The sequence below is a fragment of the Tursiops truncatus genome, chromosome 1 (genome assembly GCF_011762595.2).
Source record: "Tursiops truncatus isolate mTurTru1 chromosome 1, mTurTru1.mat.Y, whole genome shotgun sequence".
Lineage (NCBI taxonomy): Eukaryota > Metazoa > Chordata > Mammalia > Artiodactyla > Delphinidae > Tursiops > Tursiops truncatus.
Window position 1 is genome coordinate 158,513,750 of NC_047034.1, and position 27,626 is coordinate 158,541,375.

The 27,626-nt window shown below is 53.5% G+C and overlaps 4 protein-coding genes across 15 annotated transcripts; 2 read left to right on the top strand and 2 right to left on the bottom strand.

Annotated features, from left to right (window-relative positions):
- On the top strand, window positions 1-10,122 carry LOC101333765 (myotubularin-related protein 9-like). Of its 10 annotated transcripts, none has more exons than XM_073792832.1 (12): window positions 9-426; window positions 608-716; window positions 889-1,014; window positions 1,100-1,303; window positions 1,784-2,010; window positions 3,375-3,536; window positions 3,724-3,865; window positions 3,947-4,167; window positions 5,847-5,998; window positions 6,080-7,065; window positions 7,253-7,456; window positions 9,469-10,122. In XM_073792832.1, exons 1-10 carry the CDS (start codon window positions 242-244, stop codon window positions 6,208-6,210), a joined length of 1,659 nt encoding a protein of 552 aa, XP_073648933.1. In that variant the 5' UTR covers window positions 9-241; the 3' UTR covers window positions 6,211-7,065; window positions 7,253-7,456; window positions 9,469-10,122. The 10 variants fall into 10 exon arrangements, with proteins under 10 accessions (XP_073648948.1, XP_073648957.1, XP_073648946.1 ...); XM_073792836.1 differs by having other exon boundaries at window positions 6,080-6,373; XM_073792839.1 differs by having other exon boundaries at window positions 6,080-6,329.
- On the bottom strand, window positions 6,457-14,737 carry EIF3I (eukaryotic translation initiation factor 3 subunit I). The gene is made up of 11 exons (XM_019938218.3): window positions 14,676-14,737; window positions 14,496-14,588; window positions 13,126-13,213; window positions 12,762-12,827; window positions 11,431-11,580; window positions 11,216-11,343; window positions 8,312-8,422; window positions 8,115-8,204; window positions 7,721-7,794; window positions 6,903-6,995; window positions 6,457-6,773 (listed from the first exon to the last, which is right to left on the bottom strand). Exons 1-11 carry the CDS (start codon window positions 14,676-14,678, stop codon window positions 6,692-6,694), a joined length of 978 nt encoding a protein of 325 aa, XP_019793777.1. The 5' UTR covers window positions 14,679-14,737; the 3' UTR covers window positions 6,457-6,691.
- Window positions 14,674-26,555, top strand: TMEM234 (transmembrane protein 234). 3 transcript variants are annotated; one of them, XM_033838941.2, is made up of 8 exons: window positions 14,674-14,813; window positions 15,103-15,254; window positions 16,057-16,123; window positions 18,612-18,704; window positions 18,984-19,042; window positions 19,420-19,703; window positions 24,114-24,206; window positions 26,426-26,555. In XM_033838941.2, the coding sequence occupies exons 1-8, from the start codon at window positions 14,798-14,800 to the stop codon at window positions 26,436-26,438; spliced, it is 777 nt and encodes a 258-aa protein (XP_033694832.1). In that variant the 5' UTR covers window positions 14,674-14,797; the 3' UTR covers window positions 26,439-26,555. The 3 variants fall into 3 exon arrangements, 1 of the variants encoding a protein (XP_033694832.1); XR_002176941.3 differs by lacking the exons at window positions 24,114-24,206; window positions 26,426-26,555 and having other exon boundaries at window positions 14,679-14,813; window positions 18,984-19,134; window positions 19,354-19,490; XR_012326274.1 differs by lacking the exons at window positions 24,114-24,206; window positions 26,426-26,555 and having other exon boundaries at window positions 14,679-14,813; window positions 18,984-19,134; window positions 19,351-19,488.
- On the bottom strand, window positions 24,904-27,582 carry IQCC (IQ motif containing C). The gene is given in 7 exon segments (XM_033838903.2): window positions 24,904-25,293; window positions 25,295-25,371; window positions 25,373-26,017; window positions 26,134-26,252; window positions 26,486-26,750; window positions 26,971-27,114; window positions 27,526-27,582. Coding segments are annotated over 7 exon segments (1,389 nt in total). The 5' UTR covers window positions 27,568-27,582; the 3' UTR covers window positions 24,904-25,196.
- Between the last annotated feature and the right edge of the window lie 44 nt (window positions 27,583-27,626).

Genomic DNA, 27,626 nt, shown 5'->3' on the forward strand with positions numbered 1-27,626 from the left:
AAATTGAGGTTTCCTTAACAGGTTCTAACCCCGGGGTCTTCACTAAGAAGTGCTGGAAACAGGAGGGGGAAATTCCTGTGAAACTGTGCGATCCCTTCCTCCAAGGGGCCTCCTTAACAGCTGTCCTGCCGGCGTCGCCAGCTGCCCAGCCAGTTCCTGTCCCTTTCGGAGCCCGCGCTCACCCCGCCTGACGCTCCTAGAGTCTGTCCTTCTGCCGGGTGCCAGGCCCACCGCTGGAGGAATGGAGTTCTCGGAGCTGATCCGTACGGGCCAGGCCCAAGCCGAGCTCCTGCGGGGCCCGGAGATGCCCCCGCTGCGCGGCACGCTTTGCGTCACTGGCCACCACCTGCTGCTGTCGCCAGGACCCCAGGCGACTCCAGACCTGTGGCTGCTGCTGTTGCGTAGTGTCGACTCCATCGAGAAGCGGTGAGACGTGGCGGGGACATCCCCGTAGTCTGGGAACGCATGGCTCCGCAGGGAGAGGGGGAAGGGCAAGCGCAGTTGGAGCTGGTGCCCCCCCTGCATAACGTACAATCCTAAGAAACTCCTTTCTCCTCCCCTCTGGTAGAGGTCAGGGGACATTAAGCCTAAGTTTATCCATCCCCAGGGTCGCGGGTGACGCCGGCACCATCACGCTGCGCTGTAAGGACCTGCGAGTGCTGCAGCTGGACATAGAGGGCGTGGAAGCGACGCTGGACATCGCCCGCTCCATTGAGGTACGCCAGGGTTGCACCAGGGGCACTTAAGCTACCCTATCCCGTAACAAGGGGACTCAGCATCCAGCGTTATCGCGGATGCAGGGTGTTCTGGAGTGCGTGGAGAGGCGGGAGCTGCGGAGCGGAGGGCTGGATTCCGACCTTTCCCAGATCCCTTGCCTTCGTTCCCCAGGCGCTGTCCTCCCTGGAATCGGTCATCACCTCCTTTCCGTTCTTCTACCGTCCCAAGGGCTTGAGATTGGGCGAAGCCTGGCACTTCCACCCACCAGAACGCTACTACAAGCGAATAGCTCGCGAGGTCGGCGCAGTCGTGGGGGCCTGGGGATGTGGGAGAGCCGGGTCTGGAAGGGGAGCGGGGACAGGGCACTCACTGTGTGCCCTAGACCTGGTCTTCGCCCCTCCCTGTGCCGCAGACCAGAGCGTGGCGGCTGAGCGAGGCGAACGAGGACTTCAGCTTGTGCCCCAGTTACCCCCGCGCGGTAATCGTGCCTCGCGCCGTGGACGACGATGCCCTGGCGCGTAGCGCCCGCTTCCGCCAGGGAGGCCGCTTCCCTGTGCTCAGCTACTACCACGCTCCCCGCGGAACCGTGAGCCCCACCCCTCCCCAGAGCCCGCCGCTAGGACCCTCTGCGTCCCTCTTGGCTCTTCTCTACACTGGCCGGCCTGTTGGTTGCCCGGCTTCGGCCCGGGCTCCGGCCCTATTCTGGCCCCGCCCACTCAGCTCAACCCTGCCTTCATTGATCCTGACCCCGCCCCTCTCCCTGGTTTCCGAGTCTCGCCAATCTCTGGCCCCACCTCCGGCTGGTCTGGGCCCACTGAAGCCTTGTCCCTCTTTTGTCAACCCATGACCCGCCCACGTTCTACCCAGCGGGTCCCTCCCCCCTCTGGCCACAACCCACCCAGACCCGGTCCGACGCTCCCAGGGCTCCTGGGCTACCCCCCCAACCCACGCCCCATACAGCTCTAGACCCGCTCCAGTGTGTAAACCCGGCCTAGGGATCCCCTGAGCGAAGTCCCTGAACCGGGGCCTGGTGGGTACAGTTTCCGAGCTGAGTCCCTGTCCGCAGGTGCTCCTACGTTCCAGCCAGCCCCTGACCGGGCGCCAGAAGCTGCGTTGCGCTGAGGACGAGGAGCTGCTGCGAGCTGTGCTGGCGGAGGCTCGCCCGGGGGCCCGGGGCTTCATCGTGGACACGCGCTCGGCCCAGGCCGCCAAACAGGCCCGCATGACTGGCGGCGGCACCGAGGCCAAGGCCGCCTACCCGGGCTGGAAACGGCTGCACCGGCCCCTGGAGAGGTAAGGGGTCTTCCCATCCTCTCCTAGGTTCTTTCGTGCAGGACTCTTCACGGATGGGGGCAGGGGGAGGGCGGTCTTGTAGGAACTTCCAGGACTGTTAGGTCTTTCCTGGTAGCCATCCTGCCAGGTAGAGCTCATTCCTCTCTAGGCACCCCAACTCTGCCTGGGTAGAAAAAGCACTTCTTTACATTGAACTGAAATTTCTCTTCCAGGAACAACCTCACCCCACACACACACACACACACACACACACACACACACACACACACACTCTCTCTCTCTCTCTCTCTCTCTCTCCCTCTCTCTCTCTCTCTCTCTCTCTCCCCCCCCTCTCTCTCTCTCCCCCCCCCACTGGTCCCAGCCCTGCCCTTGAGGGCTGTACCCGCACAGTTGTTATCTGCTCCCTCTGTCTCCAGGTGCTGGTAGAACCAAGAGAAGGTCCTGAGGGACTTTTGTGCTTTGAGATTGGACTGCTCCCCTATCCAGAATATAAAACTCTGTTTATTCATTGATCCGGCCAACATTGACCCAGCACAGAGGCTGAGATGGTGGCCAGCCCAGACATGGTTGGAAGATCAGCAGTAAACGGGCAATTAGAATTCAGTGTGATAAGTAGCAGCACAGAAGAGGCGCCCCTCTGTTAGAATAGGTCATCCTAAGAAAGCTTCCCTGAGAACAGGTGAAGGCACTGCAGGTGTGCAGGAGCAGGGAGCCTAGTCATTTGTTCTGTTTTGGAACTGCAAGCACTTCGGTGAGGTGGGAGTGAGGAGTGTGATGTGGAGGCAGGGAAAGAGAGATGGAGGTAGAGAGGCTAAAGGGGTGACAGGGGCCAGAGCAAAGGTCTTGAATGCCATGATTATGAGCTCAGAGCTTATCCTAAAGGCAGTGGGGAGCCACTGAAAGCTTTTAAACAAGCCTGAAAAAGTCTCAATTAGATTTTCTGGCAGGAGGTTACTGGTGATCTAGAGCAGAACAGTTCCTGGGAAGTAGGAGCAGATACCAGAATCTCAGGAGTATTGTGTTTCTCTTGTCAGACTGGTTCTCCCCAGGGGGTACTGTGTTGCTCCCATCAGACTAGGGTACATCAAGGGTACTGTGACACCTTCATCAAATTGGGGTTTCCCAGGGCATTCTGTTTCTCCAGGGGGCTATGTGACCCCTCCCCAGGCATTGCTATGCTTCCCCAACAGACTAGGTCTCCCCAAAGGGTCTTGGGTCTCAAGTTTGGGGAAACACTTCCATCAGATTAGGTGGGCTCCTCTGAGGGCTCTATGTCTCCCTCACTGGTCTGGAGCATTTGTTCCTAGGCTATGCTCACCAGAGCTTGGGCTGGAGAAGGGATGACCAGACTCCCACTTGTGCAGGGGGCGGCCCTTACAGGAGAGCTTCGTGCGCCTGATGGAAGCCTGTGGGGACCCGGAGCAGAGCATGGACCGCTGGCTTAGTCGACTAGATGGCTGCCGCTGGCTGTCACATGTGAAGGAGGCACTAAGCACAGCCTGCCTAGCAGCCCAGGGCATGGAGTGGTAAGGGCCCCCCCTCGCCGCCCTACAAGAAAGAGAAGAGGGCAGGGTGGGCAGGGCTCTCAATGTCTGGGCACAAAACCACATCTCAGTAAGCAAATACAGGTTTCAAATGGGCCCTTTCTATTCCTGGCCTGGCTACCCCAGGCAGGGAAGGACAGGCCACTGCTGATAAGCCCTGGGCCCACAGGGAAGGGGCCTGCATCCTGGTGCATGGGGCCGAAGGCACGGACAGCACCCTGCTAGTGACTTCACTGGCCCAACTCATCCTAGACCCCTTGAGCCGAACCATGGCTGGATTCCAGGAACTGATAGAGCGAGAGTGGATCCAGGTAAGTGGCCGCCCAGCCCAGCCCTAGCCCGCCATCCAGAATCTCCACTTCCTTGTGCCCATCGCTCTGCCCCCTCCCCAGGCCGGCCACCCCTTCCAGCTGCGCTGTGCTCACTCGGCCTTCTCCCACACCCGCCCCAAGCACGAGGCACCCATCTTTCTCCTCTTCCTGGATTGCGTGTGGCAGCTGGGCCGCCAGTTCCCGCTGTCGCTGGAGTTTGGGGAGGGGATGCTGTTGGCGCTGTTTGATCACTCCTATGCCTCCCCTTTCGGCACCTTCCTCTGCAACAGTGAAAAGGAGAGGTGAGCTAAGGGGGTGTCAAGGTGGGTCAGAGGGCAGGCACAGGACAGGGGTGGGTACCTGCTGCATTGGCAGCCTACTTTCTTAGAAGACATCTTCGGGAATTTGCTGGTGGACCATGGTTAGGACTTGGCGCTTTCACTGCTGGGGCCCGGTTCGATCCCTGGTTGGGGAACTAAGATCCCGCAAGCTGCAAGGCGCAGCCAAAAAAAAAGACATCTTTCCCTTTCAAACGAGTTTCTCTCTTAGAAAAACTCGGAGTGTCCTCTCCTATCCTACCTCCAGAGCTCACACTTCCCCCTAACTTATGCAAAGCCCGAAATAAATGGGTCTATGGCCAATCCTTCAGACCTACCCCCCAATCTGTCCATAGCCAAGAACAAGTGCACTCCTAGCTTAAAAACAAAGACTGAAGGGGAAAGTTGCTGCCAAAGTCATTTCTGGGGCTCTCTACCACTTTGCAGGGTTGATTCTAGTGAAGCAATAGAGTAGAGGTTGAATGCTGAGTCAAATTGTTTGGGCTCAAATTCTGGCTTCACCACTCACCTGCTGGGCGATCAAAAGCAACCCTGAATCTGTTTCATCAGTAGCAAGCAAAGAATCGTAATAGTCACAATAGCCTAGAGGTGGGGTGGGGGCATGTGTGAGGATTAGCTGAGTTAAAATATGGAAAGTGCTTAGCACAGTGCCTGGCACACAGTGGGCACACGAGTGGTAGTCATTTTTATTATTTGGTTGGCTTGTTGCATATGCCACCAATGAGCTCCCATTAGCCATCTTTCTCTCATCAGACTGAGATGAGGGGAGGGAAGGTTCACTGCTAAGAAGGTAGAGCTCATATTTAGTTATCTTTTGTTGCCCAGTGGCCTCCTCTCCACCATGTTGTTTTTACTAACTCTGCTTATCATTCAGGTTAGAAACTTATTTTTACCTCCCTCTCCCCCATCCTTCATATTTAGCTTTTCTTCTAAGAATTTATTTTTTTAAAATATTTATTTGGTTGCGCCAGGTCTTAGTTGCGGCTCGCCGGCTCTAGTTGTGGCATGTGAACTCTTAGTTGTGGCATGTATGTGGGATCTAGTTCCCTGACCAGGGATCGAACCTGGGCCCCTTGCATTGAGAGCACGGAGTCCTAACCATTGCGCCACCAGGGAAGTCCCTCTACTAAGAATTTCTTAGCTTAGTCCTTTCCTGTCCAAGGCCCCTCCTACTACCCTAATCCAGACTTTCCTTTCCATGTGGACCACTGGAACAGCTTCCTCACTGCTCTTATTATCTCCACTTTCATCCTTTTTTTTTAACCCATCAGTCTAGACCTATCAATATTCACCTTGGGCCCTTTCCCACTTTCTTGCTTTTGCTCCTGCAGTTCCCCCTAAGTATTTCCATGTTTTTGCACACCTGGTGAACTGTTGCTGCTAGACCCAGCTCAAATGGCACACTCTTAATTAGCCTTCCCTGATCCTTTCAAAGCAAAGCTAAGCAGAACTCCTTAAGAACTAGGACTTTGTCTTGTTCCTGCTTTATTGTAGTGCCCAGTTCAGGATCTGACTGGCTACTGTCATCTGCGGGAGAGGGTATCACTGCCCTGGGGGAGCTGTCACCCTACTAACCAGCGCCCTCACCTGGAGTCCCAGAGGGCATAGCTGAGTCTGGAAGCTCACTCTCTCACCCCCTCCAGATGCCTGTGTGAAGTGAGAACTCGAACACACTCCTTGTGGTCTGGGCTCAATCAGCCAAAAGAGCAACGAAAACTCCGGAACCCGCTCTACGTCCCCAATCCCTTGGCCATCTGGCCCTCTGTGGAGCCCCAGAGCCTGCGACTGTGGCAAGGTGACCCCCTCTCCCTCCTCCTCCCTGGGGGAGTTCTCCCCTCTGCTCAGCTTCCTTACCTGTCCTCCTCCTCTTCCTCAGGCCTGTTTCTGCGCTGGACCCATCCACCTGAGCCTTCAGAGGTAGCATGGGAGAAGGTGTGGCAAATAGCAACAGATCAGAAGACAGAAGGCTCTCAGCCAACAGATTCAGCCTCTGAGCCCCAACCCTAAGTACTGGTCCTTGGATGGTGGTTGAGATGTTCCTGAAACTTCTCCAGGCCCCTCAGCGCCTTTGGACCTTGAATGACGGTGCCTGCAACCCAGCCTAGCCCACAATACTGAAGTTCCAGGTTTGAAGTGTCCAAAGTGTAGGGAGAAGGTCCAAATAATAAAGGTATCCATGATTGGTATGAGCTTGCTGGGGCATCACTGAGAAGGGAAAGTGTTGAAACTGACGAAATTTCTGACCAGAAACCATTTATTTCCAAACTAATTTATTTCTCAGAGTCCAAAGCCTTCTGTGAACCTGGCCCATATGGAGATCCGGCGTGTGTGTGTGTGTGTGTGTGTGTGTGTGTGTGTGTGTGTGTGTGTGTTGGTGTGTTGGTGTGCTGTGCTGTGCTGTGCTGTGGTGTGCTGTGGTGTGTGTGTGCAGTGGAAGCTCGGAGTCCTAATCACTGGATGGCCAGGGAATTCCCAGAGATCCGGCTTCTTAAGCCTCAAACTCAAATTCAAAGTACTGTGGGTCGAAGTAGTGGATGCGGACATAACCATCTTCTCCACCGCTGCTGTAGCTGGAAAGAGACAGGCAGGGCCCGGTCAGAGGCCTGCCCTGGGGGAGGCAGGCCTAGCGGGCAGGGCATGGGAAAGGGGCAGAGGCAGGCAGACCAGGGCTGAGCTCAGCTCCCTTCACTGGACCCTACCTCTTGCCATCAGGATGGAAGGCAACACTGTTGATAGGTCCAAAGTGACCCTTGATTCTTCCAAACTCTTCTTCAAAGGCCAAGTGGAAGAACCTGGAGGAGACAGCGGGGTGGGAAGTGACAGTTCATTCATTTTCCATCTCCTTCCAAAACATGTCGAGAGGTACCACTCCCCAAACACAAACTGTAAAGTGGGGAAACTGGGAAAAGGGGAAATGAATGTGAACAGAACAAGACAAAGTTGGGGGAAGATTGGACCCAAACGTCTTCCTTACTATGTGCTGGGCAGTGCTCTAAGAGCTTAACAACTATTAAGTCATTTATTTTATTTTATTTTATTTTTTTTGCAGTACGCGGGCCTCTCACTGTCGTTGGCCTCTCCCGCTGCGGAGCACAGGCTCCGGATGCGCAGTCTCAGCAGCGCTCCGCGCGGCATGTAGAATCTTCCCGGACCGGGGCACGAACCCGTGTCCCCTGCATCGGCAGGCGGACTCTCAACCACTGCGCCACCAGGGAAGCCCAAGTCATTTATTTAATCTGCACAGTTTTATGAGGTAAGTATATTATCATTGTCTTCATTATACAGTCAAGGGTAATTGGGCACAGAGAACTACAGTGATGTGTAGAGCTTCAGAGCGAGCCCAAGAGTTCATGCTCTTAACTGCTATATTATACACTTGTCACAGAAGGGCCACAAATCTGGCTGCACTTCCTAGCAGCCAATGAATTAAGGAAAGTCTCTTTAGTTTTATGATTTGTGTCCATCATGAAAGACATTTCATGAAGTTTCAGTTTGGAAGAGCTCCTTCCCCCTTTACCTGGCCTCGAACTTGCCAATCCGGGTGGAAGTGGTGGTTACATCCATTGCTTCCTGACCACCGCCCAGCACCACCTGAAGGGAAGAAGAAACTCTAGACAGGCCCAAAGGGCAGGCAAATCCATTTTCTGTTTTTTTCCCCCCACCCCATAAGCCTTTAATTATCTCCCACATCAGATTAGGAATATATTAAGGGTAAGGAACAAACATCCTTCAGCCACCTCCTACCCTGTTCCCTGGGGCTTCCCAATCATTCAGCCTTGTTGCTGCTCTGAGAATCTCCTCTCTGCCTGACACCATTTTCCCCCAGAGATCTTTTCTTAATTGCTAGACAAACAACTAGATCCTGGAAACATTCTGAGGCTTTAGCAAGAAGCTTGGGTGGGGTCCCTTACATGGTCATAGTTGGGAGAGAGGGCAGCTGAGTTGACGGGACGTTCTGTCCGGAAAGTCTTCTGGTGTTCAAGGGTTGTGGAGTCAAAGAGCTAGAGAAAGCAGGGGAGAAATCTGTAAAAGGAGCCTTCTTGGGGGGAAGTCGAGAGCCAGGCTGGAGGGTGGGATCAGCCCCACCAGACCCCTTGCCCGGGCTCACCTTGGCTGTGTTGTCCTTGGATGCAGTGACAAACATGGTCATGTCCCTGGATAACTGGATGTCATTGATCTGCCGGGAGTGCTCCTTAATAGTCACCAATACCTCCCCAGACTGCAAAAGAAAGAAGAGTGAGGCTCTGACCAACCTGATCCTCACTACCCCACTGCTCAGCCAGGGTTCTGGACTGTTTCTTGTTCCATGAAGGGGAGGGGTCTGGGTTGGGGCTGCCTCAGTGTCCCCTGAATCAACATTTACTCCCACTCCCAAGCCCAACCTGGCCCAAGTGTGCAGGTTTTGTAAATACTGCTAGTTTACCTAGGAAAACACACACTTATGGTGACAAATCTACAGACCTATTAATTAATCATCATGTAACAGTAGAGAAGTTTCCGTTTAATCCTTCCAACAAATATTTATTGAATGGCTACTATTTGCCAAGCATTGTGCTAAGCACTGAGCAACACCTATTTCCTTTAATCCTCACAACAATCCTATGAAGTATTTTAACAGAAAATTTAAAAGGAATAAACTAAGGTTCAGAGAGGTGATGTGACTGGAGATCCTAAAACCAGTCAGAGGCAGAATCCACTCGCATCTCCTTCCCTCGTAGGGTCTTGGTCACAGTTCACGAGGACCACTGCTCGTCCATCCTTTTCTTAGGTCTTTTCAAAAGGCCGTCTCATCTCCTGATTTCCCTTCCCACTAAAAGAACCTGCTAGACTATGTAGTACAGAGTTTTAGAGTCTGCCCTTAAAAGTACTTCTCTGGGCTTCCCTGGTGGTGCAGTGGTTGAGAGTCCGCCTGCCGATGCAGGGGACACGGATTCGTGCCCCAGTCTGGGAAGATCCCACATGCCGCGGAGCGGCTGGGCCTGTGAGCCATGGCCGCTGAGCCTGCGCATCCGGAGCCTGTGCTCCGCAACAGGAGAGGCCACAACAGTGAGAGGCCCGCATACCGCAAAAAAAAAAAAAAAAAAAAGAAAAGAAAAAGTACTTCTCTGTAGGAGTTCCCTGGCAGTCCAGTGGTTAGGATTCTGCACTTTCACTGCCAAGGGCCCGGGTTCAATCCCTGGGCAGGGAACTAAGATCCTGCAAGCCAAGCAGCGTGGCCAAAAACAAACAAATGAAACTTCTCTGTGCCTCAATTTCTCTATCTAGAAAACAAGATTATTAAAAGCCCTGAGGGCAGACTTCCCTGGTGGCCCAGTGGTTAAGAAACTGCCTGCCAATGCAGGGGACACGGTTCACGCCCTAGTCCAGGAAGATCCCACATGCCTTGGAGCAACGAAGCTTGTGCGCCACAACTACTGAGCCTGCGCTCTAGAGCCCGCGAGCCACAACTAATGAGCCCATGTGCCACAACTACTGAAGCCCAAGCGCCTAGAGCCCATGCTCCACAACAAAGAGGAGCCACCGCAATGAGAAGCCCGCGCACCACAACAAAGAGTAGCCCCCGCTCTCCACAGGTAGAGAAAGCCCATGCGCAGCAACGAAGACCCGACGCAGCCAAAAATAAATAAATAAAATTAATTAATTAAAAAAAAAAAGCCCCCAGGGGTAATTCCCTGGCGGTCCAGTGGTTAGGACTCGGCCTCTCACTGGCATTGTCACTGCCGATCCCTGGTCCGGGAACTAACATCCCACAAGCTGCATGGCGTGGCCAAAAAAAAAAAAAAAAGCCCTCCGGGTCAAGGGCCACTGTAAGGATACTGGCACTGGGTCTTAACTGACTTTGAATGACAGGCACCTGGCCTGTGCTCTGTAAACATCTGTTACATGATTAAAAGGCCTCAAGCATTAGGCCTCAAACAGAGACCCTCAGAAGACTGTCATTTCCTTTCCTGAGTTACTTTCACCTATTCTGAGGGAAGAATGTATTTCTGTCTCCTCCATTAATTTGGACACATGGTAGGGACGTATCTGGCTCTTTCATTTCAGGGAACAAGTACCAGCTTTGCAGTCAGGCCTATCTGGGGGCACAGATCAGCTCACTGTTTGCTATCATCAAGCGTTATTTATGTCTTTGCCCTTGGTTCCCATTCCCTTCCTGCAGGTAGGCCTGGTACTTTAGTGGGCCACAGTCAGTGCTTGTTGAGTGACTGACTAACCTTTATGGTATTATAGTCCAGTATTCTTCAGAAACCCAGGCACCCACAACTGAAATCTGAGACAGCCTGGACTTTACCCTTTGCTCTTGTGGGTCCATCTCATCAGTCACCTCTGAACGTCTCCTGACTGTCAGGTAGTGCACATCCCCATGACTACTGCCTAGAGTTTATGTCCATTCTCCAAACTAGCCTGCGAGAGTTTTCTAAAGAGAAAACCTGATCATCCATAACCATTTGAAGATTACCTCCTGCCTAAGGGAAAATTACAACTCCTTTGTCTCCTGACCCGCAAACTATCTAGTCCTGGTTCCTCTCTTCCGGCTTGAAGCTCCATTTATTCTTCACAGATTAATGTACATGCCACCTCCTCTGTGATAGAGGGCACTTTCTGTACTTGGCTGAGACCTCTGTGGTGGCAAAACTCACAATCTGACCCACGTGCTAGCTGTTTGCCAGTCTGTCTCCCCCGGGGCAGGGCCCATGTCTGATTCACTTCTTTGTCCTCAGAGGCTAGCATGGGGCCTGGCACTCAGTAGTGGCAGGAGAATGCTTAACTGTGATCATTAGTAACATATCCTGAGTACTCTTATGACAAGTTTTTCAAACACCTGATGTCATCTGATCCTTGAAACATCTTACAGATAAATAGGCTCCGTGAAGTTATGTAATACGCCCAAGATCACATAATGAGAAGCGGGTGAAATCTGTATGTGAATCCAGCCCTCTTAACCACTGGGCTTATCCTGCCTCTCATAGAGAATCATTCTGATGGGCTTAGGCCTCACGCACCCCCTTACCTTGGCACTATACTGGTTGAGCTCTCCGCCCTCATGGCCTGCAATGATGCACTCGCCAAGGGGTCCCCAAACAGCACTGGTGATCTTGGAGTCGTTGCACGGGATCTTCATGTAGGGCTCGTTGTTGTCTGTGTGGGGCAGCAGATGTCAGGCCCTGGGCTCTGGAGTCGAGCCCTTCACCTCAACTCTAGTCCTGAACCCCAGCACCGGCTCACCAATCTGGCTCGGATCCCGCAGGTCGAAGAAGCTCACGAAGCACTGGTAGCCCATCTGCTTGTCCGTGGAGAACATGATGATGTTGCCCCCGAAGTCAAAGCCACAGGTCCGGACTGCTGAATTGGTCTTGACTAGGGCCAGCTGCTTCCCTGGAGACAGGCAGAGTGTGGGCTAGCCCTTGCCCACTGCAGGGAGGACTCTCTCTACACTTGCCTATTGGGATTTCCCTCGTGGCACAGTGGATAAGACTCCGCACTCCCAATGCAGGGAGCCAGGGTTCTATCCCTGGTCAGGGAACTAGATCCCACATGCATGCTGCAACTAAGAGTTCGTATGCCACAACTAAGGAGCCCACGTCCTGCAACTAAGGAGCTGGTGCAACCAAATAAATAAATATTTTTTAAAAGCAAAACAAACAAAAAAATACACTTGCCTATCGTCACGTTGCACTGTTTCTCCTGCACTACTGACTCTAGTGCCCTCCCCCACTTTTCTCCTCACTGCTGTGCTTTGGCTCAAGTCTTTTAACTTCTCCCCACAGTCCCTCCTCAGACACCTGCCACTGTGGCACTCACAGTGGACTGCATTCTATCTGTCTCTGCCTCAGAATGCACTCTTCCACAGCAAAGTCCTGCTCTAATTTCTCTGTGTGTCCCCAGTGCCCAGCAAAGACCTGGGAGATCTGGATTACCAGTAAACATTTACTAATTACCAGTAAACATTTACTAAACATTACCAGCAGCTTAATAGGCTCCCCTGTCTTCTGTCTGTTCCTCCAATGCTCCCCACTGCTATCTGGGCTTGCTAAAGCTAAACATGCTCTTCCCTGCTCAGGGACCTCCATGGCATGCCAAATCCTACAGAACAAAGCCACGCTCCTGAGTTTGCATTCAAGGCCTGTTCTGGCCCTAGCCTGCCTCAGCTTCCCCACTGCTGTCTATTTCATTCCCCAAGAAGCAGGAACTCCCGCCAGATCAGACGGCTTGGATATGATACTTGCCCTGCTTTCATTCCTGCATGTTCCAGAGCGATGACCTCTTTCTCATCCTTCAAGCCCCAGCTCATATGATATTTACTTTGGGAAACCTTCCCAGGCTGTTCCCACCCCCATTCCAGGCATTCAGTTGCCCACCTCCGGCCTTCCACAGTGCTCTTTGCTTCCTCTAACATGGCTTATATCTCACTGTATGCCTCTTTTCTCCTCTGTCTTCTTTATTTTCTTGTCTGTCTCTTTTTCCCTAGACTAAGAACCATCTCTGGATTTATCTCTATTTACCCAGAACCTGTAGGTCCTCACTGTTTTCTGTAAAAGTGAAGGATTCAGGCTTACCTGTTTCACAGTCCCAGAGACGACAGCTGTTGTCAGCTGAGCCGGTGAGGACATGCTTGGTGTCCCCTGAAGAGGGTGTTAAGAAGCATGACAGAGTTCACCTGAGCCCTTGTCCTCCTGGAAGGCCAACTGAATCACCTCCCTGTTCAGCACCAGAGAGCCTTCCTTCTTCTCTCATCCTAACCTCCTCATCCAGAACTGGAACTTGTCCTAAATGCTCCCCCAACCAATGAACAGACCAAGGAGGCAGGTAGCATCATTCTCTAGACCCACAAGAGCAACCCAAACTCCCAACTCCAAGTCAGCAGCCTCTCCATTGCTGGCAGACCCTGGGAGCACAGACTCAGAGCAAAGACAAGGATACAGTCAGCGTCCACACACCACACAGCTCCGGTATGGCCCATATAGGTGCCCAGCCTCTCACCATTCACAGAGTACCATACATTGACAATCTGGAGGTGTCAATGACAATATGACAGGGTGATAGGCATCTCAGGCAGAGCAACGGCCTCCTATTTTGCCCCAGGAGCCCCCAGCAGCCTCTACCTAGGCCAGATTCTGCCCTCTCCTGCTCATCTCTTGGGAAACAGCAGGTTGCTGGTAAAAAGACCAACTCCTGGATTCTCCTCCTTCCCACAGGTAAGCAGCAAGGGAGTCAGGAGGCTTGCAAAAAGTCTCCATTTGCCACTATACCGGCCCTTTCCCAGACTCCTAAACCCTCAGAAAAATAAAAGGTCAAGTCAGGTGCGAGCCTAGCAAAACAGTAGCTTTGGTGTTCTGTCCAAATGGGAGCAGTTGATAGTAGGGAAGCTTGGGTTCCCATCCCTGCTCTGCTACTATCTCACTGTATTATCTCAAAATTAGTGCTTCTCCCCTCTGAACTTCAGTTTTCCCATCTGTAAAATGGTCAGGACAGTAACGCCTTCTTCAAAGGGTAGCTCCAATAAAATACTGTCTAAGGAATTTAAAATATAGATGACTAACATTAATTAGGCATTCACACACACTAAGCTCCTTACTTGAATAATCTCATTAATCTTAAAGACAATCCCAGAAAGAAGCACTATTACTACCCATATTTTGTAAGAAGGGACACTTTTAAGTTTATAAAGGTTAAACGACATGCTCAAAGTCACACTGCTAGTGAACGCAGCACTCAGGATTCAAATCAGGTCTGTTTGGTTTCAGAGCCCTCACTTTTAGGCACTCGAGTTAACTTCCTCCATATGGAGGTGCCTCAAAAGGCAGTACTGTGAGGGGCTGTCTGCAGTCAGTGAGCGGCAGGAAAGGGCTGACTGAAATGATACCAGGGACATCTTCATTAAGGTCTCTGTGTCCCTCGCCACCCAAGGATCAACTTTCCCTTTCTTCAGGTGGTCTGTTCTCCTATCCTTGTAGAATAGTTTTGTTCTTCCCCAGAATGGTCTCCTCTCCGCTCCCTGAGCAAGCTGACCCTCGTCCCCCTTCCCCTTCCACAAGGTCCCTTGCTTTTCTTCTCCCCGGCTAGTCCTTCCTTCTACCAACAACTGAGTCCTTTCCCACCTCTCCAGGTTTAATGTTCTCGCCCTCCTAATCCCGGGATAGTCTCTTGCTACTTCTCAAAATGGGGCGCTCTTTGGGTTCTCTCTCGCGGCAAAACTGGCCTGTCCACCCTTCGCCCCGGCAGAATGAACTCGCCCCCTCCCGGGCCCCCTCCGCACTGTCCCGGCGGCTCGCCCTCCGGCCGACGCTCACCGGGTCCTTGGCCACCGTGAAGAGGAGGTCTCCCTCGCGGTTGTACTTAATCTGCGTAATGGACCGCTCATGGCCCTGCAGCAGGATCGGCTTCTGTGGGGACAGGACGGGAGTGTCAGCGCCCAGAATCGGCCCCGGCCCGGACCCCCAGGGCAACAACTCTAATTCACGGGAACTCACCATGCCGGCGGCGACGCGAGAAAAAACGCAACCCGAGCAGAACCGGAAGAGGCTTTGGCACCACTTCCGGATTACGGGTCTCCGCCCCTTCGTTCCCGGAAGTGGAGAGGAGCGGCGTTGCCATGGCGGCGACCCTGGGTAGGCGGGCCCCGCCCCTCGCCAGGCTTCCAGACTCCCACCCGGAATTCATTTCTACTCCACCTCCGTCACCTAACCCCGACCACTGCTGCAATCCCGAACCTGGGCTCCTGGATCCACCTCCCCGGCCTCCCGGGGTCTGTCCTACCCGCCAATCACACCCGGGGCGTTGGAGAGCAAAGAAGGGCTGTAGGGGCGGCGGGCTGGGGATGGGAGGCCGGAGGAGGGCTGGGGCCGTGCGGTGGGGCGGTGCGGCGGGGGAGGGAGTGTCACTCGCATCTCCATCCAGGGCAGGTGCTGGCTCTGGTGCTGGTGGCCGCTCTGTGGGGTGGCACACAGCCGCTGCTGAAGCGGGCCTCCTCGCACCTGCAGCAGGTTCATGAGCGGACGTGGGCCCGGCAGTTGCTGCAGGAGACGAAGACCCTCTTCTTGAATACTGAGGTGCGTCGGTGAATGACCCCTTTCTCGGGCATAGCCGCTAAGAATTTCGTCTCTGGAGTCAAACAGGTCAGGGTCAGAATCTGCATTCCACCACTTACTCGCTAGAAGCTCTTGGATGAATTCCTTGTCTGCCTTGAGCCTCAGTTTCCTCATCTGTAAAATGGGAATAATGTAACCATCTCATGGGGCAGTTGTGAGTATTAAGTGAGGTGAGGCACATAAAGCACTTAGCATTGGGCCTAGTACATAATTAGGGCCCAAATCTATGATGTTTTGAGCTGCTATTATTAATATTTTATTATGGTGATCCCTCCAACAGACCTTTCTAGAGGGAGGGCTTAGGGCTCAAATTGGCCCTGGGGAGGCAGGATATGGAGAACTACCTCTGACCCCAACGCTGCCCGTCTAGGCTAGTGGGAAAGACAAGACATAGACACAACCGTCTCTTAGGGCTAAGAGCTTTGAGAGAGGTACAGATAAGTGCTGCGTGAGTTCACAGGAGGGAGGCTGGAGCTAGGGGACCAGGGGAGGGCTTCTTGGAGAGAGTAACACTGGCATTCAGAGACTTGCAGAATGGGGAGGATAGGAACCAGCAGGGCTGAGGGGGAGGGCATTCAGGGCAAAGGCATGGAATTCACTCAGTGACATTCCCTCTGCCCTGGAAGGGTTCTTTTCAGAGGGCTTAGGCCCTAGGCCCTTATAGCTACCCCTCCCTCCGAGGAAAGGCATATCTCAAAGCTCAAAGAAGGCAGCACTGCTCAGTTAAGCAATCACACTGACTGCAGTTTTCTTCTGTTTCCAGTACCTGCTGCCCTTTTCCCTCAACCAGTGTGGCTCCCTTCTCTACTACCTCACCTTGGCATCAACAGGTAGGTCTCTGGGTTAGAACTACTATGCTTAGTGGTGGAGGCCACCCGGAGAGTCACTGTGGGGAGGGTGTCTAAAACACCTTGTTGCCATGAGTGAGGGAGAGCCCCCTGTCTCTGGTTCCCGAGCTGCACCCTCTTCTCTGGGCAGTAGGGCACGGTGGGCTGGTTATGAGTATGCTGCCAGGCACGAGAGTTGGTTTGAAGCCTGGCAGTCTCATGCAGTGGCAGAGGAAGAAAGAAGGTTCATTTTGCTGTGCCAAGGGCTGGCTTTGACACTCTTGCTTCCACTGCTTGCTACCTGCCTAACCTTGAGCAAGTCCCTTATTTGAACCTTGATTTTTTACAACTGGCTTCATAACACTGAGAGCATTAAATTCAGTGTATGAAAAGCATTTGGCAGAGTACCTGGTGCGCACTGTACCAGGAGGAGCTCAATAAACATAAATTGCCTTTCCCCCACTGTTGTTGACTGCCCTCTACTGCGTCAGATACTGTTCTAGTTTTCACATTTTAAAAAATTCTCATCTCAACCCTATGAAGTAGGCATGATTGTCTCCACCTAGGAGATGAAGTTACAGAACTTTGGGCAACTTATTGCATCTCTCTTTAAGTCCCACTGCATGTCCGTGCAGAAGGACTTGAAGCCACATATTACTAAAGTTTATGCTCTTGAACTTTGCTATGAGAATTTCACCTCTCCTGGAGTCTCACCTAGGCCCCCCAGAGACTTGACAGAAATTTGGGTCCCAGGTAGCCCTGGGAAACCCCTCAGAGGCCATAGGAGGGTGAGCGGATAGGCCGACCTCCAGACCTGCCATATCAGCTTCAACTAGAGTCACTCCGCTTTCATCTGTCTTATATTTTGGGCTTCTCATAAGACTTCATTTAAAGGAAAGTTTGAAAGCCTCTGGCACTCCCTGCTGCCCAGAATGCTAAGCCCTCTGGTCAGCTGACTGCAGTTAGCCATTTACCAAGTTTTGAGCAAACTGGAATTTTAGGATCCTATTATCTCGCCACCTACTCTGTATCCTTTAACGCCCACCCATTCTAATAATCAGAACAGTGGTCTCTGTTTATTAAGGATACGTTCAGCCAAGGATATACACATGTTATCATATTTCATCTTACAACCCTGTTGTAAGGTGATGTTGTTATCCTGCTATCACTGTTTGTCATGTAGGGCACAGGCTCAGAGTGTTTGAATGACCTAACCAAGGTGACATAGGGAAACCTGGGTCAGCCTCACTCCAGTGCCCTTGCTCTTCCCTTGTACCGTGCTGCTTCCCTCCCCAATCTCCTGTTGCAAACCAGACTTCAGCAGCCACTGCACTCGATGTAAAGTGTGAAAGCTTAAGGAAGGAGCTCTGAGTAGGTAGCTGTTGTGTCAGTTTCTTGGATGGCTAATGCCAGCCTCGGTGGGGCCTCGCAGGGGCTGAGGAGCTGCACGGTTCTCTCCTCCGCTACCTGAAGCAGGTGAGGCCCGGGAGGGCTGGGAAAGAGTGTGCTGAGAAGCCAACATGCACAGTCTGCCTGGCAGTTATGAGTCTTGTAAACTAGTAACTCAGCTTCTGATTTCGTTTTGTTTTTTTGTATGTGTTTAAGAGCACTTAACGTAAAATCTATCTTCTTAAAAAGCTTTAGGTGTACAAAATTTAAGTGTAATAAATTTTCAGTTAACAGTGTTCTTAACTCCATTAGTCTTTTTGAAGTTTGTTTCTTGCAAGTCAGTCCCTCGGGGCTTCAAAACTAAGGAACAGACCCTGGACTGCGGTGACCTCTACTTAAGGCCCAGCCTTGTGGGGCCTGTCCTGTACCTGGCTTCCTACCGCTGACTTTTTTTCTCTTCTGTAATTCCGTAAGGCCCAAGTCTGAGCTGAAACAGAAACAAAATGTGCTTCACCTGCAGTTTTGGTTTGTCCTTATCCATCTAAATAGATTCAATAAGGGCACAGGCTTTGGAGTCAGGCAGACCTTGGTTTAAATCCTCAATTTGCCTCAATTTATGTGATGTCTTTGAGCCTTTGGTTCTTTTATCTATGCAGAATGATGCTAATGCTCTTCCTGCAGTGTTTTTGTGAAGATTAATGAGATGTGTGCACAAAGCACCCGGCACATAATGTATACTTGATAAACGTGTTTGGTGTTAATAGCTACTGCATCCTATGGGTTTTGGGTACTTGTCTGTCCAGATGTCCTTGAGATCTCAGAAGTTCTCTTTGAGTGCAAAGATCTCATCCTTACCAGCAAACCAAGGTGGTCCCAGACCTTATAGTTCAGGTCTTCATGCTGGAATCCTGAGGGAGCACTGAATTTAGAGTCAGGAGACCTGAGTTTGAATCCTGAGCTTTGCTGTGACTTCATCTGGAAAATGGGGTTATGAGATACCCTTTTTAAAAGACTGTCTTGATGATGTAATGAAAGTGTTTTGTGCCTAGAAAGACTTTTTTTTTTTTGCATCTCAGAGATTCTTTTCATTCTGATCACTCAGATCTGACCCTAGCTGTGCCCATCAGTAACTCTCTGGCCATCATCTTTACACTGATTGTTGGGAAGGTCCTTGGAGAAGATATCGGTGGAAAACGTAAGTCTGGCCACTGCAAGTTTGGGGAGCCACTACTTGGGCTTTGACACCCCTGGGTTAGTTTTTTCCAGAGCCATCTCCCTTGGCCCGGTGAGGAGAGGATCTTCCCCGATCCTGCCCCTTTCTTCTGCAGCTCCACTGCTTCCTTGTGGCCATCAGAGTTTCCTTCCCCTGGGTAGTCTGGGGACAGACCCTGTCTGAGCCCTTCCCTCAGCCCTGCACCAGCTCCTACTGACATGGCTGGTCTCAGAGCCTCTCAATTTCTCCCCATGATCCCAGGAGCATTCGCAGGCATGGTGCTCACCGTGGCAGGAATTACACTCTGCATCACAAGCTCAGTGACCAAGACCCAGGGGCAACCATCTACGCCTTGAGTGGACCAAGGCCACCCTCCGGCTCTGCTGTCTCCAGGAAGCCCCTGGGCCATGAGGTAGAGGCAGTGAGCATGCGGACTTAGCCCTCCCACCCCCTTCCACTCCCCAGCCTCAGCTTCCTCATCTCTTGGGATAATAGCTACCTCATGGATCATGATAAGAGAACAAAAGTGAAAGCGTTTTGTAACTTCCACGTGCTGTTCACCTGCTGCTCGGATTTAGCACAAGAGACTTCACACGCACCCTCACCCTCAGCAACCTTTCTGTCCCAGCAGCACACTTTCTGCTGCCATGTCAGGCCCCAGGCCCCAGGCCTGCCACTGTTCCTGTGCCTGACCCAGACTATCCCAGCAGCTGGTTGGTGGACCGCAGAACTCCAGCCGCAAGAAGAGAGCCAGCTACAGTCTTTGAGCCAGAAATGCAAACAGGAGGGCTCCAGGGCTCAGCCTTGGCTGGCTGAGGAGGGAACTGAGGGGAAGGTGCATAAGAACAGCAGACGTTGGGGAGAGGAGTTTGCTGTTAGCCCTGCCTGTCCCTCCTGTGAGGTGGGTGCCGGCCCCTCTCAAACCGATCGACATCTATGGGCCCCCGCACTGCCAGACCCCAACGTTTGGAGCAATGCCAGGTGAGCGGAAGTCTGTAATAAACGTGTAGTAGACAGATGGAGGTTGGTAAGTATTCTTTTATTGGGACGACCCGCTCCCCAGTTTGTGTTCTTTCCCTGAAGCTCCGTTGGCTACTCATCTCTCTGGCCAGAGAACCTCATAAGGAAGTGGCCTCTGTGGCTGGGCTGGGCTGCTCTGCTCGGAGCGGAAAGGAGGCTGGGCTGTGGGTTTAGGGGCAGAAGAGGGGCTGCAGCGCACCCTGTGAGCCTAGGGGAGGCCCTGCTTCCTTGAGAACCGGCCGCTGGAGGCTGAGGATAAATGGTGGCCGCAGAGTGGCGGTCCCCAGTTCCTGGCTGCAGCTGCTGGCCCTCAAGATGGCAGAGCAGGGGCCAAGGCCGAGAGAGCTGCCCCAGCTCTGGCCGGCTTTCCAGGATCAGGGCCTCTTCCACTACCTGTGCTGCCCTCTGGAGGAGGCAGAAGGCCACACAGAACGGAGCCATTAGCACCCCACATCCAGCCTCCAGTCCTCAGCCTAGGGTTTGCCCACCCCAAGAAAGGAAGAGACCAGAAATTAGCATCTGCCCTCTCATTCAACAAGGTAGGAAGTCGGGCTCTGAGAGGTTAGGAGATTTGCTCACAATCACAAGGGAGAAGAATCGTTTCCGGGACCTAGAGCTGCCTGTTTCCAGCTCAGAACTCCTGTCCCAACATACGGCTTCCGGCCCTGGCCCCAGCCCACCTGATCCAGGGGTGCCTCTGTCCAGGTGGCTTCATCATGTGCTACTCCCTGGGCCCGTGCTGTCTCCATCCTTGCATGGGGAGCCCCATACACTCCCTTGACTTCTGATGTGGGAAGTTACAGGCCGATGCCTAGGCTGAGGAGCCCTCACATTCTTTCCCTTGACCCTCTCTACCAGCCCCTCCCCTCCCCTCCCCTCCCCCTCGCCCAGGACCTCAGAGGATGGCAGGTTAGCTCAGAGGCAGGCCTTTGGCCCTACCCCCACCCCTTCCAAATCCCACCCCCGAAATGTCATGGCTTTGAGTTTCCATGTGCTTCTTTTCATAAACCAGGTCCCTGTGAAGAGGCAAGGGACTGGCCGTGCACACAGGGGAGTAGGAGACAGTCGTCGTGAAGTCCGGACCAGCTCTGAACCTGGGCATTCTGCCCCCATGGAACTCCCTCAGCATAGCAGGGACAATCCTACGTCACTGTTAGAGGCTGGCAGAGAAGGCCTTGGATTCTTGGGTCCCCTCAAGAGAGTGGAGAGCATGCTGAAAAGCTTGCTGGGGGCTGGCATAAAAAGCAGATGGCTCAATTTGCCTGGCTTCCTTTGGAGAGGACTGGGTTGCCTGTGCTCTGTGGCCATCGGCCTGCGGAGGGAACACTGGGCTTGAGCCGTGGGTGCAGGCTGGCCTTACCTTCTCCACTCCCAGTCAAGGTTTGAATGCTCCTGGTGGGAGCTTGGAAGAGGAGATGCCATCCATCTTCATAGCCTGCCTCCTCCCTCCCTGCTCCCTCTTCCATCAGGCTGCCTTATCCAGGGACACGGCAGATGGTGCCTGGTATTCTAGATGCCCAGTGAAACCAGGCTGCATCCCCCTACCCCCCACTCAATGCTCACTGGCTCATCTCTTGGGAGGGCTCAGGCTTGGGATAAGATGGGGAGTTGATAAGCATCTTTGGACCCTGTTGTGCCAGATATGCTGATTCCGTCTCCAAGCATCCAACCTGGCATTAGGTCCAGCAACTCAGAGTCCTGAAGGTCTTCACAGAGCCCAGATAAGCTGGCTTCAGACCAGTTTCTGGTCTGGCCCCTGTCAATAACTGTGTTAACCTGAACGAATCACTTCACTCCTCTGAACTTCAGCTTCTCCTCTGGAAAACGGGAATAATAATCTCTGTTTCACAAGATTATTGAGAGGATGCAGTGAGATAAGGTCGGAGGCTGAGCTGGAAGAGGATTCGGCTAGTCACTCCTTTTCCTTCCCACCCCCCATGACCCCCTGCCTCACCTACCCCCTGCTGTGGAGCCTGGACTTTGGGTCTGGGGGTTGCCTGCAGTGAAAAAAGAGAAGGCTTGTAGGAGGCAGAGCAGGACATGGAGTCAGGGTGGCTTCCTCTGCTCTAACCTGCTACCCTTCCACCTCACACATACATACCAGCAGCCCCTGGGCAGTGAGGGACGAGGCACCAGATAGGGGAGGGCCTTGAACTATCCTCTCCGACAGCCACATAGTAATGGCCACTCACCAGAGCCTCCCTTGCTGACAGTGGGAGCCCATCCAGGGTGCAGAGTCTGGGAGAGAGAGGTGAGTACATAAGGGCCGGTGAACAAGATGTATCTTCATATGCAGCAGACTACAAGGGGGTGGGTACAGCTATTTCAAGGTGCCCTTTGGCTGCTGGCCCTCTGGGCACCAGGGCCAGTCACCCAGGCTCTGCCCTGGCTCCGAGGGCTGGGCTGGAGGGGCCTCTCCCTGAGGCACAGAAAGAAGTCTCATTTGGGGAAACATGCTTTCCTTTCGCCTTTTCATCCTCAAGGGCAGCGAAAAGCAGTAGGGAGGCTCCCTTTGGGGACATTCAGGTCTCCACAGTCCCCAAACTCACTTGCGCACAGCCCCACTCTGTAATTTCACCTTCTCAGTCAGGAGTTTCAACACTGCTTCCCAGTCCGTGCTGGCAGCCTGGGACAGCTTCAGGCTAAATGGGGGGCTTAACAGGTCCCCATTCCTGAACACACTGGGACAAAGAGCAGCCTGGTAAGGGGAAGGGTCCCCAGAACTACCTACGTGCGAGAGGAGGAAGGATGGCACAGCGGCTAGAAGATGGTCCAAGAACCAGTGCATTGTTTTTCACCCATTAAGCATGTTGGACTTTTTATATCCCAGTCGCCAGGGGCTCCTGGAACAAATCCACCCACTTTCCCTTGGTCTCCCTGAAACAAAAATCTCTGCCCCTGTTCCCCAACACGAGCACTCACTGGATACAGCAGGGGGAACCTGCAGGTAGCCGCTGTCCAAGGGCCCCATCACATGGCTGCTGAATCACAGGAGGGCCCTGAAACCCGTCAGGCCCCCAGATCAGGAGCGAGTTGAGGCCTTTTGTCAGGGATAGGTCAGTCCAAGGTGGGTAGGGTGAGGGAAAGAAACCAGACTGGGGCAGAAGAGGGGGCAAGGAGGGATGGGACTGGTCACGCCTTTCACCAAAGGGTACTTCTACCTCCCCTAGGTCACATTCTTAACCCCCTCCCATCCCTCTGTTTTATGGCTTCCTCTTTCCTCTGAGGACCATAGCCTGGAGCTAAAGTAAAGTAAAAGTTTGGGAATGGCACAAGGAACAGTGTCTTGAAATCCTGCACCCGAGAGGGCTCCAGAGCTCCAGGGCTCCTGACTTCCCAGACCAAAGTGGGGGCAGCCCCCAGGGGGATGGGAGAACAGAGGGCTGGGGGCTGGTCGGCCCCAGGACTTACAGGTAGTCTGCTGCTCTTCCCACCTGGATCCTCCCCTCTAGGGTGTAAAGAGCTGAAAGGACAGATAGGTCACTGGTCATCTTGGGGAGCCTGGGTCCTCAACAGCCCGGCAGCTGCCAGAGCGTCGGGCTGGGGCCCAGTTCACCAAGTCTTCCTTCCCACTGGAATAGTCTCAGTTATCTCGGTCTGGAAACGGATGCTGATACTTGAACCTGCCTCAGGTTATGTATCAGGCTGGACATCCAGTCTGGGGTCTCAGACCCAAACCACAAGATTAAAGGTCGACATCCTCCTGTATCTCAGAAATTTTCTCATTCATGATGTGTGCGGTTTCATCTCATTTTGTATGAGAACGAGGGCAAGTTAAGTGACTCACCTAAGCAACATGGAAGTGACAGAGCCCAGACTCTAAGTCTGTCTGGCTCCCAACTCCTGGCTCCTTAACTCTCAGCAACCTCAGCTGAGAGCAGAGGAGGACCTGGAAGCCAGATCTGAGCTGGAAGCTCAGACACTCAAATTATTTATTCTCCCATCTTGGAAAGCATAGCCCCACCCTGTAAAGGACAATCCCAGCCTAATGGAGAGCACAGGATGCCTAAGCACAGCAGGGAGGAAGTGATGGATGGACTTAGAGTATTTAGTGGTGGTGGTGATGGGCATGGTGGTGGTAAGGACCCAATCAGGAACAGCCTTTGGAAAAAGGGGCTCAACCAGCAGAATGTTCTTCTTCCCACTGGTTGGTCCTGGCTGGATGGGCATGAACATCAGTGTAAGACTTTGACTGGAACTGTGGCTCCACGTGTTATTTATGTACTCTTAGGTAGGTTATTTCACTATCTTGATTTCCCCTTCCAAAGAATGGGGATAAGACCACCCCCTTCATAGGATTGCTGTATTCCGTGAGATACACAGGAAGTACTGAACACATGCTGTTGCTATCGCTATTACCTCTCTCCCCAGGCTCTTTGACCAGCCCCAGCCCACTCACGGGAACTTGCGGAATCGTTCAAAGCCAGCAGCCACATACTGCCCTCTGTTCTGCACGTCTGCCAGGTCAGTGACAGGGTGGCCATGACAAGGCGTGTAGAGAGCACGCACGGCCAGTGGGGCCTGCACAGCCGATGTCACATCACAGAGGAAGGTCTCCAGGGTGGGGAAGCAGTGTTGAGTCACCACCAGCTGGTGGCCTGGGGAGAAGGGGTCCCCATTCCGGGACACCACTACCCTCTTGGCTGCTGGACTGCCACCTGCCATAGCGTATCCCCGGCTAGAGACGCAGAGCTGTTGCCAGGCAACTAAGGCAGGGCTGGGAGCAGTGCCAATCAGAGGTGGAGTCTTGCCCTCTCACCCAGAAAGGCAGGGAGAGCCTCCATAGGAGCATCTGTCTGCATTCAAGGTCTCATCCAACCTGCTCTTGGTGGGGCCTCACAAGAGTACGGTGGGTCTGATCACTACATATGAAGAAAGAGCCTGGGACTCAGTGAGAGAGGCAGTGGCAGAGATGACACTGAAGCACAGATGTTCCAGTACTGGGTGGAGCGAGGGACTCTCAGCCTCCCTGCCACTCTGCAGCCCAAGGGCTGAGCTTAAAGGAAGATCAGCTTTGGGGGCTGTTCCCCAAGGATGGCTAGTCTGCTCCTGGGCTGTGGCTCCCAGCCAGCTCTGGGGAAGATGCCCCATGTCAGCAGGAAGTGAACAGGAGGGCCCAGAGTCTGTCCTGACCAGAGGCAGAAGATAAATACAACCAGGCTCAGAATCTAAAGAACACCTTTATTCTCCATCAGCCCCCAACTTTGCTCACCCCAGGTGGCTCCCTATCCCAAAATTTGGGTTGAGCCACAGGCAGAGGATGAACGTATCCTCCTATCTCTACTGATGCCAGCTCTGTGCTCCAGCTTCTCTTGGCCTCATTCGCCACTAGTACCCACGGGCAGGGGCAGGAGGTAGAGCTGGTACCAGGGAGCTACAATGAGGTCTTGTCTCCCTCATTGCCCTTTCATAGAATCCCCCTTTGGAACCTGGTCTTCCCTGGTTCCCCAGGGTCTAGCCTGGTGGTCCTGTTTTCCACAGTCGCCCCCTCCAGTGATCCTCTCCTGTGTGGTCTGACCCTGTGGAAGACAGTTTCTCAGGTGGCCTTGATCCTCTGGTTTTTCCATCCTTCATGGCTAGATTCATTGGAGGTTCTATCTGTGGAGCTTTTATCACTAGGAGTCCGGCCCTCGGGGTGGTTTAGCCTTCCAGAGATGCAGGCCACCATGCTCTGCCAAAGTCCCATCACAGATGACACGGTCCTCTGAGAGGCCCAACTCTCGTGGCCCAGCTCTTTGGCAATCACGCTCTTTTTGGCCTGGCCCTCTGGGAGAGTTGTCTTCAACGTCTGGGTCCTCACAGAGTGTGGGCAGCTGTGTCCTGGCCTTTCCAGAACAGCAGCCCCTAGATTTGAGGCCTTTGTGGGTCTCATCCTCTAGAAGTTTTGTCAGCTGCAGGCAGGTCCCTCCATAGGTCTGTTCTCCACACTGTGGCTCTTTGGTGAGCCTTTTCCCTATGGCCTGATTATCCCATGGTGTGGGCAGCTGTGGTCCTGTCTGTCTGTAGCATAGGTCCCTGTACTTAGCCCCAGCAGTGGTTTTGTCTGTAGTGGCCAGTATTTCTGGGGTTTTATGGGGTTGTGATCTGAGTCTCCAGCAGGAGTCATCCATGTGGTCTGGCTCTCTAGTAGTTCTGTAGGACTGGTCTTCCAGTGGTGGGCCTGGTCGTGACCCAGCTTTCTCACAGCCCTGTCCCCCATGGTCTGCGCACAAGCTGGGCTCGTCTCTTGCCTGGTTCGCCTCTGGGGATCTCAGTGTTTGTTTGAGAATTAGGTACTGTTGGAGAAGAGAACACTGTACCAGGCAGGCCTGCTTGGGCATGGCAGGAGGCTTTTCCCTAACCCCCACCCTTGGCCCTAAATGTGCAGAGAGGGCTCCAAATTAGTGCCTACCTCCTTACGGCTATTGATGGCCTGTTGCAGCCACAGCAGCTCCATAGCCAAGTGGCTGCGGTGGTACTGGAGCTCCTGGAGCTCAGTCTGGCTGTGGGGCAGTCCTGGACCTGCAGCTTCTGTGAAGGAGGGAAGAATGAAGGGAGAAAGCCTTGAGGGGGCAGACAGTGGGCACTGGCCTAGCATTAGACCCTGGCACCCTCCCCCTGCCCACCCATGAGTTGCCCCCAACCAAGAAGAGGGAAGAAGGAAAGGGATGCAGCTTATCTAGCACAAGCCTTTCACTTTTCAGATGGGAAAGCTGACGCCCAGAGAGGGTCAGGGGCTTGCCCTGATCTAAGCAGAGAGGTACCTGGGTTCTCCATCTTTGACATGTCTCTGGTCTCCTCTTGGCTCGGTTTCCTGGTCCTCCTGCTCTGCTCATCCTGAAGCCATGGGCTATCATCTCTGCAGGGAAGACTGCCTGAGTTTGCTGCGCTCTCTCCTGACTTCTTCAGTATCATCTCCTCCCAGATGGCCTCTTTCTCAGGCTCTTTACATGGGAAGCAGCTCCACAGTTCCTGCTCTGGATTTGGTACCCTCTCTCCAGCTTTCCAGGTCTGATGGGATTTTGCCTTCTGAGAAATCAGTCAGAAAGGTATGAGAGCCCCAAGGCTAAACCCTCCAAGTGTCTGGGTGCCATGATTTAGCATACAAGTTGATGAGGATTAAGGACTGGGGTGTGAGGAGGTTGAGTCTGCTGCCTTTTCCAATGAGAATAGCTTGTCAGCATGAAGGGTGGAATCCCCTGCCCAGGTCCTTCTTCCCCATCTCTTCTACCTCTAGGGTGTGTAGTACCTTTGGGAGAAATCGGGGCCTGGGAATCCAGCCCTCAGTCCACTGAAGCGTGCCCAGATCACCCTCGATCTCTCGTACAATAGCCTCATATTCAGCTCGAAGACTCTGGAACTGGCGTCGGACCAAGAAGCCCCGGACGCAGGCCTGGTGTGGAGAACGAGGGGAAAGAAAACCCTTATCACTGCAAAATGGGGGCATCTTGGGGGATTCTCCTGGAGAGGTCCGCAAGAGAGGACCCGGCCCCCGGGAGAGGACAGGTGACGCTGTGTGTTGGCGCTCTGGGGGTTCGAGGGAGCGTGCTGGGCTGGATCCACCTCGTCGATTAAAGGCCCTTCCCTTCATTTCCCTGATCCCGTAGGAGTGTGTAATGGGAGTGGGGGGCGCGTGAGGGTCCGTGGGGTCCCCGCATTCTTCAGGCCGGTGGGGCTGGGTCGGTAGGTTCAGAGGTGGGCACGCGGGCAGGTTACTAGACGTGACAGCCTCATCTTGTCCAAAGGTCCCAGTCCGAGATCCCGTGCGGGGGAGGAATCATGCGCACCCCAGCCTGCCCCGCACCTGCAGCGCGGTCACCTTCCGATCCAACCGTTCCCGCTCCATCCGGGCGCAAACTGACCCGCCCGGCGCCTGCGCAGTGCGTCACCAGTCTGCGCCGCGCT

Bases quoted from the DNA above. Each gene is read 5' to 3' on its own strand.
- EIF3I (XM_019938218.3), bottom strand. The intron at 11,581-12,761 runs GTAAGCCTGAAT...GCCTGTCTCCAG, and splicing joins TCTCTGGGACTGTGAAACAG to GGAAGCAGCTGGCCCTAGTC. The intron at 8,423-11,215 runs GTAAGGGGGTGC...TTTCTTTTGCAG, and splicing joins TCAACCAGTATAGTGCCAAG to TCTGGGGAGGTATTGGTGAC.
- TMEM234 (XM_033838941.2), top strand. The intron at 16,124-18,611 runs GTAGGTCTCTGG...CTGATCACTCAG, and splicing joins CCTCACCTTGGCATCAACAG to ATCTGACCCTAGCTGTGCCC. The intron at 19,043-19,419 runs GTGACCAAGACC...TGCCTGACCCAG, and splicing joins CACTCTGCATCACAAGCTCA to ACTATCCCAGCAGCTGGTTG.
- LOC101333765 (XM_073792829.1), top strand. From the start codon at position 242: ATGGAGTTCTCGGAGCTGATCCGTACGGGCCAGGCCCAAGCCGAGCTC. The intron at 427-607 runs GTGAGACGTGGC...ATCCATCCCCAG, and splicing joins GTCGACTCCATCGAGAAGCG to GGTCGCGGGTGACGCCGGCA. The intron at 717-888 runs GTACGCCAGGGT...TTCGTTCCCCAG, and splicing joins ACATCGCCCGCTCCATTGAG to GCGCTGTCCTCCCTGGAATC.